The sequence below is a fragment of the Bombina bombina genome, chromosome 2 (assembly GCF_027579735.1).
Source record: "Bombina bombina isolate aBomBom1 chromosome 2, aBomBom1.pri, whole genome shotgun sequence".
NCBI lineage: Eukaryota > Metazoa > Chordata > Amphibia > Anura > Bombinatoridae > Bombina > Bombina bombina.
Window position 1 is genome coordinate 1,069,349,393 of NC_069500.1, and position 17,947 is coordinate 1,069,367,339.

General features: G+C 42.0%; 1 protein-coding gene across 1 annotated transcript in view; it reads right to left on the reverse strand.

Moving 5' to 3' along the window:
* Nucleotides 1-17,947, reverse strand: part of RNF150 (ring finger protein 150) — a 793,014-nt gene that overhangs the window by 223,920 nt on the left and 551,147 nt on the right. The window contains exon 5 of the mRNA XM_053703697.1: nt 975-1,071. Within this exon, the coding sequence (XP_053559672.1) occupies nt 975-1,071 (97 nt within the window). The remainder of the gene's footprint in view (nt 1-974; nt 1,072-17,947) is intronic.

Genomic DNA, 17,947 nt, shown 5'->3' on the forward strand with positions numbered 1-17,947 from the left:
ACTATTTAATACACTTCTGCAAGTAAAATAAATAATTGGTAACACATTAATTAAATTTACAATACAATGCTCCTTTAAATAATCGAAAAAGGCTAATTTGTTTGGTATTAGGGGCAATATCCAGTCCTACACTAACACAAACCTATAGCTAGCTACACACACACATATATATATATATATATATATATATATATATATATAGAGAGAGAGAGAGAGAGAGAGAGAGAATATATATGCACACACATGCACATATAGGGCTAGCTTACAAGTGGTGCGCAAAATTTTTAACGCTTTTGAGTGCCAACAGCGCTCAAGGTAAATCAATAGCGTTCCTTTTTTTGCTCTGGTATTACAAGTTGAAAGTAAACATTTATAGCTTGATTGAAAGACTCAGGCGCACTAACATCTGGAGGTCAGATAACAAAAAATTGCTATCTTGTTTTATAAAACCTGTATTTTAGCTGTAACACTTTACTTCAGGTCTCAGGTTGCGCTAATTCTCCTAGTGCTATTTTGGCTTTCGTTTGAGCACAACAGGTAACTTTCACCATGTAATATAAGCAATATTTAGCACGATTTTGATATCCATTAAAACTAGAAGGTGCGTACTAAAGGGATGTTGGCTGCGCTAAACCATCTCAGGTAATTCTGTTTTACCATGGACTTGTAATATCAATATGTACGCACATTTTAGTGCTGACCAGTGAAATTGATAATCACCCTGCACTATCAATATCGCTCCACTTGTAATGTGAGCCATAGTTTGTGGCAATTACGTCTGGGATTTGCGCACTTTTTAAACATGATTCTGATGACTCCTGAGAGTAATATTCTATTAGCTAATAGATATATTAGGTTACCTCAGTTTACCTTGTGGTAAAGAAATACAATACTTAAGTATAAACCAGATTCAGGCTTTATGGCAGAAAGTGGATTATTTGTTGGAGAGAATGCAAATAAACTGTCGCTCTTACCGGTATACCCAACGCTTTAAGTATATTCATTTTACACATCGGACAGGTGCGATGATCTAGCAGCCATGGATCCACACACGATTTATGAAAAAGATGTCTGTAACAAAAATAGAAAGGCATGTACATTACAGCCCACTTTATTACAGTATTTTTTTATTTCAGTTCATTAAAGCATGATAATGTTCCAAATGTGCTGTTATGGATTTCAATTAACATGTTTAGTACCATAAGAAAACATATTTTCTGTTTGCTTTCTAAGGATGGTAAACTAAAGTTTGGGAAAACTCTTAAAGGACATGTAAAGACAGATTTCCATAACCAACAACTGCATGATAAAAATACAAGGTAATAAATAGCACGTAGTCTGACTTCAAATTAGTAGTAGATTTTTTTGGGGACTAATTTCAAAGTTCTGTCTATTTCCACTCTTCCTGTATCATGTGACAGCCATCAGTCAATCACAAATGCCTAAATGTATATTATGTGAATTCTTGCACATGATCAGTAGGAGATGGTGACTGAAGTTGAAATTTTGTTAATCGAAGTGAATTGGAAAGTTGTTTCAAATTGCATAGTTAATCTGAATCAGGACTTGAGTTAAATTTTGACTTGACTGTCCCTTTAAAGGGACATGTAAGTGGAATAACAAAAAATTCTTATATGATAGAGAATTCTATTATTACGGCAAAAGGAGTTAAACACATAGCTAAAGTCCCATTCAGGAGCCACAATGCATTACTAATGATGAATAAAACATAGGTACTGAATCAATCAAAAGTATCATATACACATCACAGCCAATCACTGGCTTCTTAGGACTGGCTAAAGCACATAAATTTACTTTAGAGCTTAATAAACTATGATTAAATTTTTTAACGTAATGACGCACTAAAAGAATGGTTAGAATACAACAGATGTTTTCACTAAGAAGACTGATGGAAATCATTTGTGGGTGTTTATCCACCAGGAGTATTTAAGTGGATTCACAGAAGTTTGTACATTAGATGTTACGCTGACAGATGATAAATAAAAATTGGTAATACATCATAAGACTAAAAGCAACAGTTGGTAGGGTATTAAAATCAGTACATACACATCAAGAATGGAGATTGAAAAACAAAAAAGATAAATATATCCCATATGTGACAAAAATGCAATTTTAGAAAAATAAAAAAATAATTTGTGAAATAATGCTAAAGACCATCCAACAAAACGTTCCTTGTTTTTTTACATTTTTCAATGAAGGTTTGTTATGATACACAACCCAACAGTATATATTATAATTTGAGGACATTTGTGTTGTCTTAACCCTTTCATGACATAGGCAATTGTTCAAGTTCTGAACGTAAACGAAACCTTGAATTTCAGCTATATGTCTTTTCAACCATAATTTACCCCTTTCCCATTAAGTGCACCCACACTAATTATATATTGTTTTTTAGAGGACAGATAGGGCTTTCTTTTGGCATAAAAGATTTATTTCTCAACTATAATTTTATATAAAAAAAATCAAAGTAAGTGTGAGAAATTAAGAAATTTGAAGCTTTCCAAATTATTTTATTGTGAATATCATCATCCTGATATATGTTACTGCAATAAAACACCCATACTTGTGTTAAGCGATGTCCCATGAGTATAACGATACCCCCCATGTACAGGTTTTCTGAGTTTTCTGGAATTTACAAGGCCCAACATACGGCCTACCCATTTACATAGAAATCTGGCACATTTATTTTCTGGGCTTAAGTTGCCTTTCATACATTATAGCAGCCCAGGAATGAAAATAACCCCATCATGGCATACCATTTACAAAAGTAGACACCCTAGGGTATTCCAAAAGGGCCATGTCACATCTTTTTGTGAAGCCCCTTAGTCACAACACCTGGCCAAATGTAATGGACATTTTTTTTGCATGCGTTTTTTTTGCACAAACACTGCACTTTGGCTGTCTCTGTCATCAACCTTTTATGTTTTACTGCTATAAAACACACATATTAGTGTTTGTCAAGGTCCTACGAGTAAAACAGTAACCCCCATGTACAGGTTTTATGGGGTTTACAGAAGTTACAGGGCCAAATATGGGATCTGCCCATTTCAGTTTTTATGCATGGAAATTTGGCACCTTAATTTTCTGTGCCTATGTCCTCTTTGAGACATTATAGCAGCCCAGGAATGAAAATTACCCCATCATGGCATACCATTTTCAAAAGAAGACACCCTAGGGTATTCCAAAAGGCCCATGTCACATCTTTTTGTGAAGCCCCTTAGTCACAACACCTGGCCAAATGTAATGGTCATTTTTTTTGCATGCGTTTTTTTGCACAAACACTGCACTTTGGCTGTCTCTGTCATCAACCTTTTATGTTTTTCTGCTATAAAACACACATATTAGTGTTTGTCAAGGTTCTACGAGTAAAACAGTACCCCCCATGTACAGGTTTTATGGGGTTTACAGAAGTTACAGGGCCAAATATGGGGTCTGCCCATTTCAGTTTTTATGCATGGAAATTTGGCACCTTAATTTTCTGTGCCTATGTCCTCTTTGAGACATTATAGCAGCCCAGGAATGAAAATTACCCCATCATGGCATACCATTTTCAAAAGAAGACACCCTAGGGTATTCCAAAAGGCCAATGTCACATCTTTTTGTGAAGCCCCTTAGTCACAACACCTGGCCAAATGTAATGGTAATTTTTTTTGCATGCGTTTTTTTGCACAAACACTGCACTTTGGCTGTCTCTGTCATCAACCTTTTATGTTTTACTGCTATAAAACACACATATTAGTGTTTGTCAAGGTCCTACGAGTAAAACAGTAACCCCCATGTACAGGTTTTATGGGGTTTACAGAAGTTACAGGGCCAAATATGGGGTCTGCCCATTTCAGTTTTATGCATGGAAATTTGGCACCTTAATTTGCTGTGCCTATGTCCTCTTTGAGACATTATAGAAGCCCAGGAATGAAAATTACCCCATCATGGCATACCATTTTCAAAAGAAGACACCCTAGGGTATTCCAAAAGGCCCATGTCACATCTTTTTGTGAAGCCCCTTAGTCACAACACCTGGCCAAATGTAATGGTCATTTTTTTTGGATGCGTTTTTTGCACGAACACTGCACTTTGGCTGTCTCTGTCATAAACCTTTTATGTTTTTCTGCTATAAAAACAGAATTTATGTTTACCTGATAAATTACTTTCTCCAACGGTGTGTCCGGTCCACGGCGTCATCCTTACTTGTGGGATATTCTCTTCCCCAACAGGAAATGGCAAAGAGCCCAGCAAAGCTGGTCACATGATCCCTCCTAGGCTCCGCCTACCCCAGTCATTCGACCGACGTTAAGGAGGAATATTTGCATAGGAGAAACCATATGGTACCGTGGTGACTGTAGTTAAAGAAAATAAAGTATCAGACCTGATTAAAAAAACCAGGGCGGGCCGTGGACCGGACACACCGTTGGAGAAAGTAATTTATCAGGTAAACATAAATTCTGTTTTCTCCAACATAGGTGTGTCCGGTCCACGGCGTCATCCTTACTTGTGGGAACCAATACCAAAGCTTTAGGACACGGATGAAGGGAGGGAGCAAATCAGGTCACCTAAATGGAAGGCACCACGGCTTGCAAAACCTTTCTCCCAAAAATAGCCTCAGAAGAAGCAAAAGTATCAAACTTGTAAAATTTGGTAAAAGTGTGCAGTGAAGACCAAGTCGCTGCCCTACATATCTGATCAACAGAAGCCTCGTTCTTGAAGGCCCATGTGGAAGCCACAGCCCTAGTGGAATGAGCTGTGATTCTTTCGGGAGGCTGCCATCCGGCAGTCTCGTAAGCCAATCTGATGATGCTTTTAATCCAAAAAGAGAGAGAGGTAGAAGTTGCTTTTTGACCTCTCCTTTTACCGGAATAAACAACAAACAAGGAAGATGTTTGTCTAAAATCCTTTGTAGCATCTAAATAGAATTTTAGAGCGCGAACAACATCCAAATTGTGCAACAAACGTTCCTTCTTTGAAACTGGTTTCGGACACAGAGAAGGTACGATAATCTCCTGGTTAATGTTTTTGTTAGAAACAACTTTTGGAAGAAAACCAGGTTTAGTACGTAAAACCACCTTATCTGCATGGAACACCAGATAAGGAGGAGAACACTGCAGAGCAGATAATTCTGAAACTCTTCTAGCAGAAGAAATTGCAACTAGAAACAAAACTTTCCAAGATAATAACTTAATATCAACGGAATGCAAGGGTTCAAACGGAACCCCCTGAAGAACTGAAAGAACTAAATTGAGACTCCAAGGAGGAGTCAAAGGTTTGTAAACAGGCTTAATTCTAACCAGAGCCTGAACAAAGGCTTGAACATCTGGCACAGCGGCCAGCTTTTTGTGAAGTAACACAGACAAGGCAGAAATCTGTCCCTTCAGGGAACTTGCAGATAATCCTTTTTCCAATCCTTCTTGAAGGAAGGATAGAATCCTAGGAATCTTAACCTTGTCCCAAGGGAATCCTTTAGATTCACACCAACAGATATATTTTTTCCAAATTTTGTGGTAAATCTTTCTAGTTACAGGCTTTCTGGCCTGAACAAGAGTATCGATAACAGAATCTGAGAATCCTCGCTTCGATAAGATCAAGCGTTCAATCTCCAAGCAGTCAGCTGGAGTGAAACCAGATTCGGATGTTCGAACGGACCCTGAACAAGAAGGTCTCGTCTCAAAGGTAGCTTCCAAGGAGGAGCCGATGACATATTCACCAGATCTGCATACCAAGTCCTGCGTGGCCACGCAGGAGCTATCAAGATCACCGACGCCCTCTCCTGATTGATCCTGGCTACCAGCCTGGGGATGAGAGGAAACGGCGGGAACACATAAGCTAGTTTGAAGGTCCAAGGTGCTACTAGTGCATCCACTAGAGCCGCCTTGGGATCCCTGGATCTGGACCCGTAGCAAGGAACTTTGAAGTTCTGACGAGAGGCCATCAGATCCATGTCTGGAATGCCCCACAGCTGAGTGACTTGGGCAAAGATTTCCGGATGGAGTTCCCACTCCCCCGGATGCAATGTCTGACGACTCAGAAAATCCGCTTCCCAATTTTCCACTCCTGGGATGTGGATAGCAGACAGGTGGCAGGAGTGAGACTCCGCCCATAGAATGATTTTGGTCACTTCTTCCATCGCCAGGGAACTCCTTGTTCCCCCCTGATGGTTGATGTACGCAACAGTTGTCATGTTGTCTGATTGAAACAGTATGAACTTGGCCCTCGCTAGCTGAGGCCAAGCCTTGAGAGCATTGAATATCGCTCTCAGTTCCAGAATATTTATCGGTAGAAGAGATTCTTCCCGAGACCAAAGACCCTGAGCTTTCAGGGATCCCCAGACCGCGCCCCAGCCCATCAGACTGGCGTCGGTCGTGACAATGACCCACTCTGGTCTGCGGAATGTCATCCCTCGTGACAGGTTGTCCAGGGACAGCCACCAACGGAGTGAGTCTCTGGTCCTCTGATTTACTTGTATCTTCGGAGACAAGTCTGTATAGTCCCCATTCCACTGACTGAGCATGCACAGTTGTAATGGTCTTAGATGAATGCGTGCAAAAGGAACTATGTCCATTGCCGCTACCATCAACCCGATCACTTCCATGCACTGAGCTATGGAAGGAAGAGGAACGGAATGAAGTATCCGACAAGAGTCTAGAAGTTTTGTTTTTCTGGCCTCTGTCAGAAAAATCCTCATTTCTAAGGAGTCTATTATTGTTCCCAAGAAGGGAACCCTTGTTGACGGAGATAGAGAACTCTTTTCCACGTTCACTTTCCATCCGTGAGATCTGAGAAAGGCCAGGACAATGTCCGTGTGAGCCTTTGCTTGAGGAAGGGACGACGCTTGAATCAGAATGTCGTCCAAGTAAGGTACTACAGCAATGCCCCTTGGTCTTAGCACAGCTAGAAGGGACCCTAGTACCTTTGTGAAAATCCTTGGAGCAGTGGCTAATCCGAAAGGAAGCGCCACGAACTGGTAATGTTTGTCCAGGAATGCGAACCTCAGGAACCGATGATGTTCCTTGTGGATAGGAATATGTAGATACGCATCCTTTAAATCCACCGTGGTCATGAATTGACCTTCCTGGATGGAAGGAAGAATAGTTCGAATGGTTTCCATCTTGAACGATGGAACCTTGAGAAACTTGTTTAAGATCTTGAGATCTAAGATTGGTCTGAACGTTCCCTCCTTTTTGGGAACTATAAACAGATTGGAGTAGAACCCCATCCCTTGTTCTCTTAATGGAACGGGATGAATCACTCCCATTTTTAACAGGTCTTCTACACAATGTAAGAATGCCTGTCTTTTTATGTGGTCTGAAGACAACTGAGACCTGTGGAACCTCCCCCTTGGGGGAAGTCCCTTGAATTCCAGAAGATAACCTTGGGAGACTATTTCTAGCGCCCAAGGATCCAGAACATCTCTTGCCCAAGCCTGAGCGAAGAGAGAGAGTCTGCCCCCCACCAGATCCGGTCCCGGATCGGGGGCCAACATTTCATGCTGTCTTGGTAGCAGTGGCAGGCTTCTTGGCCTGCTTTCCCTTGTTCCAGCCTTGCATTGGTCTCCAAGCTGGCTTGGCTTGAGAAGTATTACCCTCTTGCTTAGAGGACGTAGCACTTTGGGCTGGTCCGTTTCTACGAAAGGGACGAAAATTAGGTTTATTTTTTGCCTTGAAAGGCTGATCCTGAGGAAGGGCGTGGCCCTTACCCCCAGTGATATCCGAGATAATCTCTTTCAAGTCAGGGCCAAACAGCGTTTTCCCCTTGAAAGGAATGTTAAGTAGCTTGTTCTTGGAAGACGCATCAGCCGACCAAGATTTCAACCAAAGCGCTCTGCGCGCCACAATAGCAAACCCAGAATTCTTAGCCGCTAACCTAGCCAATTGCAAAGTGGCGTCTAGGGTGAAAGAATTAGCCAATTTGAGAGCATTGATTCTGTCCATAATCTCCTCATAAGGAGGAGAATCACTGTCGACCGCCTTTATCAGCTCATCGAACCAGAAACATGCGGCTGTAGCGACAGGGACAATGCATGAAATTGGTTGTAGAAGGTAACCCTGTTGAACAAACATCTTTTTAAGCAAACCTTCTAATTTTTTATCCATAGGATCTTTGAAAGCACAACTATCCTCTATGGGTATAGTGGTGCGTTTGTTTAAAGTGGAAACCGCTCCCTCGACCTTGGGGACTGTCTGCCATAAGTCCTTTCTGGGGTCGACCATAGGAAACAATTTTTTAAATATGGGGGGAGGGACGAAAGGAATACCGGGCCTTTCCCATTCTTTATTAACAATGTCCGCCACCCGCTTGGGTATAGGAAAAGCTTCTGGGAGCCCCGGCACCTCTAGGAACTTGTCCATTTTACATAGTTTCTCTGGGATGACCAACTTGTCACAATCATCCAGAGTGGATAATACCTCCTTAAGCAGAATGCGGAGATGTTCCAACTTAAATTTAAATGCAATCACATCAGGTTCAGCTTGTTGAGAAATGTTCCCTGAATCAGTAATTTCTCCCTCAGACAAAACCTCCCTGGCCCCATCAGACTGAGTTAGGGGCCCTTCAGAAATATTAATATCAGCGTCGTCATGCTCTTCAGTATCTAAAACAGAGCAGTCGCGCTTACGCTGATAAGTGTTCATTTTGGCTAAAATGTTTTTGACAGAATTATCCATTACAGCCGTTAATTGTTGCATAGTAAGGAGTATTGGCGCGCTAGATGTACTAGGGGCCTCCTGAGTGGGCAAGACTCGTGTAGACGAAGGAGGGAATGATGCAGTACCATGCTTACTCCCCTCACTTGAGGAATCATCTTGGGCATCATTGTCATTGTCACATAAATCACATTTATTTAAATGAATAGGAATTCTGGCTTCCCCACATTCAGAACACAGTCTATCTGGTAGTTCAGACATGTTAAACAGGCATAAACTTGATAACAAGTACAAAAAACGTTTTAAAATAAAACCGTTACTGTCACTTTAAATTTTAAACTGAACACACTTTATTACTGCAAATGCGAAAAAACATGAAGGAATTGTTCAAAATTCACCAAATTTTCACCACAGTGTCTTAAAGCCTTAAAAGTATTGCACACCAAATTTGGAAGCTTTAACCCTTAAAATAACGGAACCGGAGCCGTTTTGAACTTTAACCCCTTTACAGTCCCTGGTATCTGCTTTTGCTGAGACCCAACCAAGCCCCAAGGGGAATACGATACCAAATGACGCCTTCAGAAAGTCTTTTCTAAGTATCAGAGCTCCTCTCACATGCGACTGCATGCCATGCCTCTCAAAAACAAGTGCGCCACACCGGCGCGAAAATGAGGCTCTGCCTATGCTTTGGGAAAGCCCCTAAAGAATAAGGTGTCTAAAACAGTGCCTGCCGATATTATTATATCAAAAAACCCAGATAAAATGATTCCTCAAGGCTAAATATGTGTTAATAATCAATCGATTTAGCCCAAAAAAAGTCTACAGTCTTAATAAGCCCTTTTTGAAGCCCTTATTTACAATCGTAATAAACATGGCTTACCGGATCCCAGAGGGAAAATGACAGCTTCCAGCATTACATCGTCTTGTTAGAATGTGTCATACCTCAAGCAGCAAGAGACTGCTCACTGTTCCCCCAACTGAAGTTAATTGCTCTCAACAGTCCTGTGTGGAACAGCCATGGATTTTAGTGACGGTTGCTAAAATCATTTTCCTCATACAAACAGAAATCTTCATCTCTTTTCTGTTTCTGAGTAAATAGTACATACCAGCACTATTTCAAAATAACAAACTCTTGATTGAATAATAAAAACTACAGTTAAACACTAAAAAACTCTAAGCCATCTCCGTGGAGATGTTGCCTGTACAACGGCAAAGAGAATGACTGGGGTAGGCGGAGCCTAGGAGGGATCATGTGACCAGCTTTGCTGGGCTCTTTGCCATTTCCTGTTGGGGAAGAGAATATCCCACAAGTAAGGATGACGCCGTGGACCGGACACACCTATGTTGGAGAAATATACATATTAGTAGTGTTTGTCAAGGTCCTACGAGTAAAACAGTACCCCCCATGTACAGGTTTTATGGGGTTTACAGAAGTTACAGGGCCAAATATGGGGTCTGCCCATTTCAGTTTTTATGCATGGAAATTTGGCACCTTAATTTTCTGTGCCTATGTCCTCTTTGAGACATTATAGCAGCCCAGGAATGAAAATTACCCCATCATGGCATACCATTTTCAAAAGAAGACACCCTAGGGTATTCCAAAAGGCCCATGTCACATCTTTTTGTGAAGCCCCTTAGTCACAACACCTGGCCAAATGTAGTGCTCATTTTTTTTGTATGCGTTTTTTGCACAAACACTGCCCTTTGGCTGTTTCTGTCATCAACCTTTTATGTTTTGCTGCTATAAAACACACATATTTGTGTTTGTCAATGTCCCTAAGAGTAAAACAGTACCCCCCATGTACAGGTTTTATGGGGTTTACAGATGTTACAGGGCCAAATATGGGATCTGCCCATTTACATGGAAAATTGGCACATTCATTTTATGGGCCTTTGTCCTCTTTGAGAAAATATAGCAGCCCAGGAATGAAAATTACCCCATCGTGGCATACCATTTATAAAAGTAGACAACCCAGGGTATTGAAAAAGGATTATGTTTAGTCTTTGTTTGTAGCCACTTAGTCACAACATCTGGCCAAAGGTAATGTTCATATTTCAGTTTTAGTTTATCACAAAAACACTGCCTTTTTGCTGTTTATATTATCCTTGTATGTTTTACTGCTATAATACACCCATCTTTGTGTTCAGCTATGTCCCATGAGTACAACAATACCCCCTATGTACAGGTTTTATGTGGTTTCAGGAAGTTACAGCGCCCAATATAGGGTCTGCCAATTTGCATGGAAATTGGGCACATTGATTTTATGGACCTTTGTTGCCTTTGAGACAGTATGGCAGCGCAGGAATGAAAATTACCCCACCATGGCATACCATTTGCAAAAGTAGACAACCTAGGGTATTGAAAAAGGACTATGTTTAGTCTTTTTTGTAGCCACTTAGTCACAAAACCTGGTCAAATTTAGTGGTTATATTTTTTTATTTGCTTTTTTCACACAGACTTTGCCTTTTTTCTATTTAGATCAACATCATTATATTTTTTACTGCTATAATACACCCATATCTGTGTTCAGTGATCTCCCATGAGTGCAACAATACCCCCTATGCACAGGTTTTATGTGGTTTTAGGAAGTTACAGGGCCCAATATAGGGTCTGCATAGAAATTTGGCACATTGATTTTCTGGACCTATGTTGCCTTTGAGACAGTATGGCAGCCCAGGAATGAAAATTACCCCCCTCATGACATACCATTTGCAAAAGTGGATAACTCAGGATATTCTAAAAGGAGTATTTTAGTTGTTTTGTATAACTTATAATGGCCTTAGAGTGGATGGGCTTAACATATAAAGGGACAGGACAAGGTCAGGGGATTTATGAAGTTAGGAATACAGAATAATAAAATAAAATAAAATAAATTAGGAACACATACAGATTGCTTTCAAATTAAAAGTTTAACTCTGTGTGATATATTCGAAAGCAATCAGTGATACAGAGGCCAGGTTGAGAGGGGCAGTCAGGGCAATGGTAACTAGAATCCCTCCTCCCTCCTTTTATATAGCAGACTCTGCATCTTTTCTGGGGTGTTAATTTGAAGGCAGTGGGGGGGATCCTAGTGGGAAAATGCCTGCCACAGAGTCGCTCGACATTTTCAGATTGAACAGTGGGAGGATTAGGGGTCTGGTTAAACAAAATATCAGATGTTACATTTAACACAAATTCCAAAAAAGTATAAGTTTTCCCTGTGCCTGTTTTTTTGTACAGCACATATGCATTATATACTGCGATCTGCATAATATAAAAGGCTACTTTTATGTACCAAGTTCTAGTTTTTCTTTGAATTAGATATGGCTGCAGGCACCGGTCAGCTAAATCTACCCCCCCCCATGTTTTTGTTGTACTCCACAATGCACTTTGGCTTTAGGATCTGTGCAGATCTTCCCTTCACAGACACTGGCACTGTAGCTTCATTGTGCATTGTGGAGAGCATGTACACATCTTTTTTATCAGTGTACCGAAGGGCCAGTAGCTCATTGTGGCGTAAAGCTGACGTTGTGCCCCTACTTTTTTTTCCATATGTCAGCTTCTGGGGGAAACCTTTGCGATTTTTTCTTGTTGTGCCACAGGCCACGGTTTCAAAATAAGATAAAAATTTTAATAGCTCTGTGCTGGTGTAAAAATTATTGAGCCACAAATGGTAACCTTTATTTAGCAGGGGTAGTAGGAGATCCCACACAATTTTCCCACTTGTGCCAACGGAATCTGGGCAGCCAGGTGGATCCAAGTGGCTATCCTTTCCCTGGTAGATGCGAAATGCCCAGGTATACCCAGTACTGCATTCACAGAGCTTATAAAATTTTACCCCATAGCGGGACCTCTTGGATAGTATATATTGCTTGAAAAGCAATCTCCCCTTAAATTTCATGAGGGACTCATCAATGCAAATGTCCTGCTCAGGTATGTAAACTTCTTTAAATTTTTGGGACAGGTGGCTTATCAGGGGCCTTAGTTTATATAACCTGTCATGCAGGGGGTCATTTTTGGGGGGGCACTTGGTATTATCATTAAAATGGAGAAACCGCAGCAATTGTTCATATCTGTCCCTCTTCATAACCCCTGGAAAAAGAGGGGTAGCCAGGATGGGGTTCTGGCTCCAGTATGAACGAATGCTGGGTTTCTTCACAATCCCCATTATTAATGTCAGGGCCCAAAACTTTTTAATCTCTGGTATGTCAGTAGGGTGCCAGCTATTTTTTCTGACATACAGAGATTGGGGATTTTTGGACAGATACTGGCTGGCATATAAATTTGTTTGAGCAACTATATGCTCAAACATGGTATCTGTCAGAATCAGGGACATATAGTTTATTGGCTCACATACTGGAACATCACTTGTGATGCCAGGAGTCTCAGTAAATTCTGGCATTTCTGTGGCAGTGAAAGTGCCATAAGGGATTTTTTTCAGTACAAATTACCACTTCACCACCACCAATTCCCACTACACCTTCCCCAAAATCCCACTAAACCACCCCAATTACCACCTCCCAATTACCACCCACCTATTCCCACCCACCCTATTCCCTCGGATTTAAAAACAAAACAAAACAGAATTTATGTTTACCTGATAAATTTCTTTCTCCAACGGTGTGTCCGGTCCACGGCTTCATCCTTACTTGTGGGATATTCTCTTCCCCTACAGGAAATGGCAAAGAGAGCACCCAGCAAGAGCTGTCCATATAGCTCCCCCTCTGGCTCCACCCCCCAGTCATTCGACCGACGGTTAGGAGAAAAAGGAGAAACTATAGGGTGCCGTGGTGACTGTAGTGTATAAAGAAAGAAATTTTTCAAACCTGATTAAAAACCAGGGCGGGCCGTGGACCGGAAACACCGTTGGAGAAAGAAATTTATCAGGTAAACATAAATTCTGTTTTCTCCAACATTGGTGTGTCCGGTCCACGGCTTCATCCTTACTTGTGGGAACCAATACCAAAGCTTTAGGACACGGATGAAGGGAGGGAGCAAACCAGGTTACCTAAACGGAAGGCACCACAGCTTGCAAAACCTTTCTCCCAAAAATAGCCTCCGAAGAAGCATATGTATCGAATTTGTAAAATTTGGCAAAAGTATGCAGCGAAGACCAAGTCGCTGCCTTACAGATATGATCAACAGAAGCCTCGTTCTTGAAAGCCCATGTAGAAGCTACAGCTCTAGTAGAATGAGCTGTAATTCGTTTAGGAGGCTGCCGTCCGGCAGTCTCATAAGCCAATCGGATGATGCTTTTTAGCCAAAAAGAAAGAGAGGTAGCAGTAGCTTTCTGCCCTCTCCTCTTACCAGAATACACAACAAACAAGGATGATGTCTGTCTGAAATCCTTTGTTGCTTCTAAATAGAACTTTAAAGCACAGACCACATGTAGATTGTGTAACAAGCGTTCCTTCCTTGAAACTGGATTCGGACACAGAGAAGGAACAACAACTTTCTGGTTAATGTTCCTGTTGGAAACGACCTTTGGAAGAAAACCAGGCTTGGTACGTAAAACTACCTTATCTGAATGGAATACCAGATAGGGAGAAGATCACTGCAAAGCAGATAATTCAGAAACTCTTCTAGCAGAAGAAATAGCAACCAAAAACAGAACTTTCCAAGATAGTAACTTAATATCTATGGAATGCATGGGTTCAAACGGAACCCCCTGAAGAACTGAAAGAACTAAATTTAGACTCCATGGAGGAGTCATGGGTCTGTAAACAGGCTTGATTCTAACTAACGCCTGTACAAACGCCTGTACATCTGGCACTGCTGCCAGACGCTTGTGTAACAAAACAGACAGAGCAGATATCTGTCCTTTTAAGGAACTAGCTGACAAACCTTTATCCAGACCTTCTTGGAGAAAGGAAAGTATCCTTGGAATTTTAATTTTACTCCAATGGAATCCCTTGGATTCATACCAACGGATATATTTTTGCCATATCTTATGGTAAATCTTCCTAGTTACAGGTTTTCTGGCTTGAACCAGAGTATCTATGACTGTATCTGAAAACCCATGCTTAGATAGAATCAAGCGTTCAATTTCCAAGCAGTCAGTTGGAGAGAGACTAGATTTGGATGTTCGAACGGACCTTGTACTAGAAGATCCTGCCTCAAAGGTAGCTTCCATGGTGGAGCCGATGACATATTCACCAGGTCTGCATACCAAGTCCTGCGTGGCCACGCAGGGGCTATTAGAATCACAGAGGCCTGCTCCTGTTTGATCCTGGCTTCAAGCCTGGGAAGGAGAGGGAACGGTGGAAATACATAAGCTAGGTTGAACGACCAAGGCGCCACTAATACATCCACCAGTGTCGCCTTGGGATCCCTGGATCTGGACCCGTATCGAAGAACCTTTGCGTTCTGGCGAGACGCCATCAGATCCATATCTCGAATGCCCCATAGTTGAGTTAACTGGGCAAAAACCTCCGGGTGGAGTTTCCACTCCCCCGAATGAAAAGTCTGACGACTCAAATAATCCGCCTCCCAGTTGTCCACTCCTGGGATGTGAATTGCAGATAGGTGGCAGGAGTGATCCTCCACCCATTTGATGATCTTGGATACCTCTCTCATCGCTAAGGAACTCTTTGTTCCCCCCTGATGATTGATGTACGCTACAGTTGTCATGTTGTCCGACTGGAACCTTATGAATTTGGCCTTTGCTAGGTGAGGCCACGCCAGGAGCGCATTGAATATCGCTCTCAGTTCTAAAATGTTTATCGGAAGAAGAGACTCTTCTCGAGACCATAGACCTTGATCTTTCAGAGAGTCCCAGACCGCACCCCAGCCTAAGAGACTGGCGTCGGTCGTGACAATGACCCATTCTGGTCTGCGGAAACTCATTCCCTGAGACAGGTGATCGTGAGACAACCACCAGCGGAGAGAATCCCTGGTTACCTGGTCTACTTGAATCTGGGGAGACAAGTCTGCATAGTCCCCATTCCACTGATTGAGCATGCAAAGTTGTAATGGTCTTAGATGAATTTGAGCAAAAGGAACTATGTCCATTGCTGCAACCATCAATCCTACTACTTCCATGCACTGAGCTATAGAAGGCTGCAGAATAGAGTGAAGAACTTGACAAGCGTTTAGAAGCTTTGACTTTCTGACCTCTGTCAGGAAGATCTTCATTTCTAAAGAATCTATTATTGTTCCCAAAAAGGGAACTCTTGTTGACGGAGACAGGGAACTCTTTTCTATGTTCACCTTCCAACCGTGAGATCTGAGAAAGGCTAGAACAATGTCTGTATGAGCCTTTGCTTTGGAAAGAGACGACGCTTGGATTAGAATGTCGTCTAGGTAAGGTGCTACAGTAATGCCCCTCGGTCGTAGAACCGCTAGAAGGGACCCTAGCACCTTTGTGAAGATTCTGGGAGCAGTGGCTAAACCGAACGGAAGAGCCACGAACTGGTAATGTTTGTCCATGAAGGCGAACCTCAGGAACTGATGATGATCTTTGTGGATAGGAATATGCAGGTACGCATCCTTTAAGTCCACGGTAGTCATATATTGACCCTCCTGGATTGTTGGTAAAATTGTCCGAATGGTTTCCATTTTGAATGATGGAACTCTGAGGAATTTGTTTAGAATTTTTAGATCCAGAATTGGCCTGAAAGTTCCCTCTTTTTTGGGAACTACAAACAGGTTTGAGTAAAAACCCAGACCTTGTTCCGCTGTTGGAACTGGGTTTATCACTCCCATTTTTAATTGGTCTCCTACGCAATGTAAGAATGCCTGTCTCTTTATCTGGTCTGAAGATAAGCAAGACATGTGGAACCTTCCCCTTGGAGGAAGTTCCTTGAACTCTAGAAGATACCCCTGAGAGACTATTTCTAGTGCCCAGGGATCCTGAACGTCTCTTGCCCAAGCCTGAGCGAAGAGAGAAAGTCTGCCCCCTACTAGATCCGGTCCCGGATCGGGGGCTACCCCTTCATGCAGTCTTGGTAGCAGCAGCAGGCTTCTTGGCCTGTTTACCCTTGTTCCAGCCTTGCAATGGTTTCCATGCTGGCTTAGGCTGGGAAGAGTTGCCTTCTTGTCTGGAGGCCGCAGAGTTAGGATTCGGTCCGTTCCTGAAATTGCGAAAGGAACGAAAATTAGATTTGTTCTTAGCCTTGAAAGGCCTATCCTGTGGGAGGGCATGTCCCTTTCCACCAGTAATGTCTGAAATAATCTCTTTCAATTCTGGCCCAAAAAGGGTCTTACCCTTGAAAGGAATATTAAGTAATTTATTCTTGGACGACACATCCGCCGACCAGGATTTTAGCCAAAGCGCTCTGCGCGCTAACTTAGCCAATTGGAAAGCGGCATCCAAAATAAAGGAATTAGCCAACTTTAGTGCGTGAATTCTGTCCATGACTCCATCATATGGAGTCTCTTTTTGGAGCAAATTTTCTAGTTCCTCGAACCAAAAATACGCTGCCGTGGTGACAGGAATAATGCACGAGATTGGTTGAAGCAGGAAACCTTGCTGAACAAATATCTTTTTTAGCAATCCTTCCAATTTGTTATCCATAGGATCTTTAAAAGCGCAACTGTCCTAATTAGGAATAGTTGTGCGCTTAGCTAACGTTGACACTGCCCCCTCAACCTTAGGAACCGTTTGCAATGCGTCCCTTCTGGGGTCAACAATGGGGAACATTTTCTTGAATATAGGAGGTGGAACAAAGGGTATACCTGGCTTTTCCCACTCCTTAGTCACTATATCCGCCACCAGCTTGGGTATCGGAAAGGCATCAGCGTGCACTGGGACCTCTAAGAATTTGGTAATTCCAGAGAAATTGTGCAAGATGGACAAAGAATCACAGTCATCAAGAGTAGTTAGGACCTCCTTAAGCAGGGCGCAGAGATGTTCTAACTTAAATTTAAATGCTACGACATCAGTGTCTGCCTGCTGAGAAACTTTTCCTGAATCAGAAATTTCCCCCTCAGACAGGCCCTCCCTCACTGCCAATTCAGATTGATGTGAGGGTATAACTGATAAATTGTCCTCAGCGCCAACCTGCTCATCTTCTGTATTTAAAACTGAGCTGTCACACTTTCTAGGGTAGGATGGCAGTTTGGATAACAGATTTGCTATAGAATTATCCATTACTGCTGTTAACTGTTGCATAGTAACAAGCATTGGCGCGCTAGATGTACTAGGTATCGCCTGCGCGGGCAAAACTGGTGTTGACACAGAAGGAGAGGATGAGGAACTATCCCCACTACCTTCATTAGAAGAATCATCTTGGGCAATCTTATTCAATGTGGCAGTACTGTCCATACTTTGATTGGACGCTATGACACAATTTGCACAAACATTAATTGGGGG